The 4,764-nt window shown below is 42.9% G+C and overlaps 1 protein-coding gene across 3 annotated transcripts in view; it reads left to right on the forward strand.

The window, feature by feature from the left end:
• Positions 1-4,764, forward strand: part of MYO1A (myosin IA) — a 193,605-nt gene that overhangs the window by 176,708 nt on the left and 12,133 nt on the right. For all 3 annotated transcript variants that reach the window (XM_033938978.1, XM_033938979.1, XM_033938980.1), the window contains 2 exons: positions 2,637-2,769; positions 3,744-3,896. In XM_033938978.1, the coding sequence (XP_033794869.1) occupies positions 2,637-2,769; positions 3,744-3,896 (286 nt within the window). The remainder of the gene's footprint in view (positions 1-2,636; positions 2,770-3,743; positions 3,897-4,764) is intronic.

Consider the following 4,764-nt stretch of genomic DNA (forward strand, 5'->3'; position numbering starts at 1 on the left):
AGTTAAAGCAGTGGGACTGGATGCAAGGAATGAGGCCTCTTGGGAATCTCACAGATAGGATATTGTGTGGAGCTCACATTGTGAGTGAGCAGAGCCCAGCTGAAAAAGAGATCTGCCCAACTCCGTTAGGTGAATCAGCAGGAAAATCTTTGCTCTGGAAACACTTGGATTGATATTTTTAAATACTATGTAGAGAATGAAATGGGGACAATTTTTTCACCATCCCCGCAGGAACTCAATTTCCCCGCCTCATCCCCACAAATTTACTCCTGTAAGCTCTACCTTAACTGCACAAGCCTCGAACACTTATGATTTTAAAGTGTTTGAGTTTGTGCAGATGAGGACAGAGCTTGCAGGAACGGGGCAGGGACAGGAAAAAAACTCACTAGGACGGGATGGGAAAATGAGTTCCCGTGAGGATGGGGAAAAATTTTGTCTTCATGTCATTCTCTAATACCATGGACAGTATTTATTTAAAATGCAGCCCAAAGCATTTAAATATACCAAATATATTGAATGCTGTTATTTCTGACTAGAATATATGTATATACAAGTCCAATGATCGGCTCAAGTTAATTTTCAGACCTCCACTGAATCAAACCAGCAACAAATTTTCACCCACCAACTTTCTAAGCATAGAGAGCCATTTTCAATAGGACGTCTATGTCCGACTTTGGATGTCTCCCACAAGATGTCCAAAAGTTAGGATTTAAATCTATAACGCGGGGAGCATGAGCTGGTGAATGTAAGGGGGATTTCCTTGATACAGCCCATATGGGCGAAACGTAGGCCTATGTCGGAGTGCTTACCCCCGCCCGCGTAGCTTAAGATGAGTATATTTAAAACATTTAAAAATATTTATAATATAAGATAAATCAATTATTATAAGAGACCGATGATGATTAAGGGGTGCCAGTACTCTGTATGATCTAAAAGTTTAGTGGCACAAAGATGGTACCACTGAGGTCTGTGAGTAGAAAAAGTGTAAACTGTGAAAAAATTATTTAAGACTCTCCAGTCGATATTTGTTGCTAGAATATATGTAGACAGTATGCACTGCGGCCAATGTAAGAGCAACCATCCTTTTATACACTCACAAATATATGCTCCTTTTTGTGTCTAAGGGCAGAAAAAAAATAGCATTTATGCAAGGACCCTCAGAACTATTCTATAAGGGTGTGCAGAAAGTAGACATAGAAACATAGAAGATGACGGCAGAAAAGGGCCATAGCCCATCAAGTCTGCCCACTCTATTAACCCTCCCCAAACTACCCCCCAAGGGGTCACTCACAGGTGGCATCACCTCTACACTGCCCTCGTAGAGATCCGACGTGGACATCCCATTTTTTCTTAAATCTTGTATGCTGCTGGCCGTGATCACTTTCTCCGGGAGTTCGTTCCAATGGTCCACCACTCTTTCTGTGAAGAAGTACTTCCCATGAAATTTCCCGCCCCTGATTCTTAGCGGATGTCCTCTTGTGGTCGAGGGACCCTTGAGAAAGAAAATGTTGTCTTCCACCTCTACGCGGCCAGTGATGTACTTAAATGTCTCAATCATGTCTCCCCTCTCCCTACGCTCTTCGAGAGAGTATAGCTGCAATCTGTGCAGCCTGTCCTCGTATAGCATGCAGCTGCAAAGGGGCATATGTGTGGGTGGAACAAAGGCGAGGATTTAAGTTACACATGTAATTTACAGAATCTTGTAATGTACACATGCCCTTACTTTTTTATGCACCCATAATTTCGCCAGGTATATAGTAGGTGTAACTGCGTGCATCTAAACATAAGGTACATCGATACCAGACTATATTAGCGTTCTATGGAATCTGGGTGCCCAGATGCAGGTATAGAATAAGATCTCACGGCACTGCATCAGGTTGCCTAAAAGGAGGCACCCTCTTATAGAAGTGTCACCCAGAGGTGTACCAAGGGTTGAGCAGTGGGGGAAATCTGTAAGGGGGTACAGGGAAAATCCATGGAGCTGTGGTCTGGTGTGTGTGGCCATTGACTTTTCCAGCCCCTACCCCCTCTGCCATCAACTTCCTGTTCCAGCGCAGGAGAATAGCCGTGCCGACAGCCGCTCACACCAGACCCCGGCCCCGCAACCACTCCATGCACTCCCTCCTTTATGGAGGAGTGTGTGTGCTCTACCTTGCCCCACCCTGGGTAGCAACCAGTGCAAGTATACCACTGGTGCTACCTTTTATGCAGCACCGATATTCAGATGCTATCTGTCTATGGTTTAAGGTAGGACAACAATTTTTCTGCTGTAATTTTAGCCACTTAACTCCCAGGTCCACCACCTACATCCACTTGAAACGGTGCATCTTCCAATCCACAGCTTTTTCAAATCTAAGCTGACATGTCCCTTCAGCAAACTATTTTCCTGGGAGTCTGCCATGTCTGACTCAGATAAGAGCTGTGCAGTTTGAAACAGAAGGGGGATAGGGGAATCTCCATGAATGGTCAGAAAGTAATGTTAAATTTAGCAAAGACATCCTCATTTTGTATCCTGGGCTCTTGAGGTGCCTTATCTAGGATTCTAGATGTGCATTCATTCTTTGATAGATTTGGGAACAGTGCATGACTCCCTTGGGGAATTAAAGGGTCTGATGCCTCTTTTTTTTTTTTTTTAGTGTGCCTCAGCCATTCCGGGGAGAATACCTGCAAGTACAGAAGAACCCCAAGTTTCAGAAGCTGGGCAGTGCCATACAGGGCCAGATTGTGATGGCAGACAGTGTTTCAAAAGTGAACAGGAAAAGTGGCAAGGTGCATATTTGCTAATCTCCGTTATTTAGTCATTTATTTTGTGTGTGTTCAGTTTGTGTAAGAGTCACAGTAGTGAAATAGAGGACACTAGGATTAAGGTATATTGACAAAAGTGTTTTTGGGATCTCTGACCTAGAGTAGCAGAGGGAACTACAGGTTGAAGAAGGGCAGTTTTAGAAAATGACTTAAAACATAGTTATTTGTAAATGCCTTTTTCTAGATACTGATCCTTTATGATTGCTGCTTGTTGAAGAATTTTCCTGATTCTTTGTATAAGCCTTTATGGCTCTCATTTTCTATATTTGATTTTCTGAGGATTATTTATTTATGTTTGTCTGATCTTATTTGTTTTACAGTAAATGTAAAATTATGTAATCCGTTTAGGTTTAAATAGTATAGAAGTTAAAATAAATAAATAAATAGGTCCCCATACTGGAACAGCAGGGGGCAGTGGCGTAGTAGGGGAAGAGGAGGCAGACTGCTCCGGGCGCTCTCTGCCCTCTCCTGCGTACCTCTTGAATTGTTCGCCGGCATGACCAGCATCTTCCACCTGCTACTTGCATCAGCCTCGACTCTTTTGATGTCATTTTCTGGTCATGGGACCAGGATGTGACATCAGAAGGGAGACGAGGCCAGCGCAAGCAGCAGATGGAAGATGCTTCTCGTGCCAGTGAACATTTCAAGAGGTATGCGGGGAAAGGGCGGGGGACGCACTCAAGCGGTGAGGGGCAGGGACACACGACGGAGTGGGGAAGAGCAGGGGAGTGTGTGTGTGTGTGGGGGGGGGGGGGGGGTGTACAGTGTGGAAATGCCGGGCGCCACCACCCTGAGTGCCAACCTCCCCAGCTACGCCATTGGCAGGGGGTGCTACAGGTCACCAGTGAGATGTATTGGTAAAACAAGGTGGGTAGATTTCACTGTTGGATTGTCTGTGGTTACCTGCAACTGGTCTTTTTCTCTCTCTTGCTTTACAGTCATGCTCCTGGCTTTTTGTGCTAACAAAAACCCATTTTGTCCTTGCTGATGCCAAGTCTGTGCACAAAAAGACAGTCATCAACCTCAGTGATATTACAGGTGTTTCTGTCAGCAAACACAATGATGGACTCTTCGCTATCCACCTAAAGCAGGTACTGTCTACCTGAGTCTTAGAGAAACACAGAACATAATCAGCAGTATCATAAGCTGATCATTATTACAAGCATGATCATTTAGAGTGAGAGTCACAAATAATAATAGGAGATACAAAGATTAAAGCTAAAGAATTAGAAAAATTAACAAAATACCAAGGTGATGATAGAAACAGCAAGACTGGAGAAAACAAAGTTGGGTCATACACTTATGTTATAGGAGGCTTTGGGCAGAATTACACTAATGCAAATATCTACAAAATCTTGACTTTTCAGATTTGACAACAGTGAACTTACAAAAAAACCCAGTTTTATTGGATTCAGGCTATGTTTTGAGTGATATCTGGACATTTCCTAAGCTTTTGGGTGAAGCTGAAATACTCTGGCGATACCAGTCAAACCTTAGATTGTTATGTATAATTACAATAATAGGATCGATAATCATCTGATAGCAGTGACTAAATATTATTTTGCCAGTGACAGCTTTATTCCCAGATATTCAAAGCCAAGCCCATTGAATATCCGGGTTTAAGCGGCTGGCTATCTTTTAATCAGTTAACTACAATATTCAGCTCTTCACCTCATAAGTGACACTGCATTAAGAGACTTACTTTTATGCAATCCAGTTTGACCATACACTTAATTAAGGCAGTTAAGTGCTGAATATCATACCTTAACCACATAAGTGTTGACTCCGCCCTGGGACCGACTTTGAGTTTGGTCAGTGGTAATATTCGCCGACACTAATCGGTTAAGTGTCACTAAATACCAGTAGATAGCCCCACACAAGTGATTTATCTGGTCAGGACCGATTTCTGACTAGTTAAATAACTTTGAATATTGACCCAAATAATAATAATAGTAATAT

This window comes from Geotrypetes seraphini, chromosome 3 (assembly GCF_902459505.1).
Source record: "Geotrypetes seraphini chromosome 3, aGeoSer1.1, whole genome shotgun sequence".
Classification (NCBI taxonomy): domain Eukaryota; kingdom Metazoa; phylum Chordata; class Amphibia; order Gymnophiona; family Dermophiidae; genus Geotrypetes; species Geotrypetes seraphini.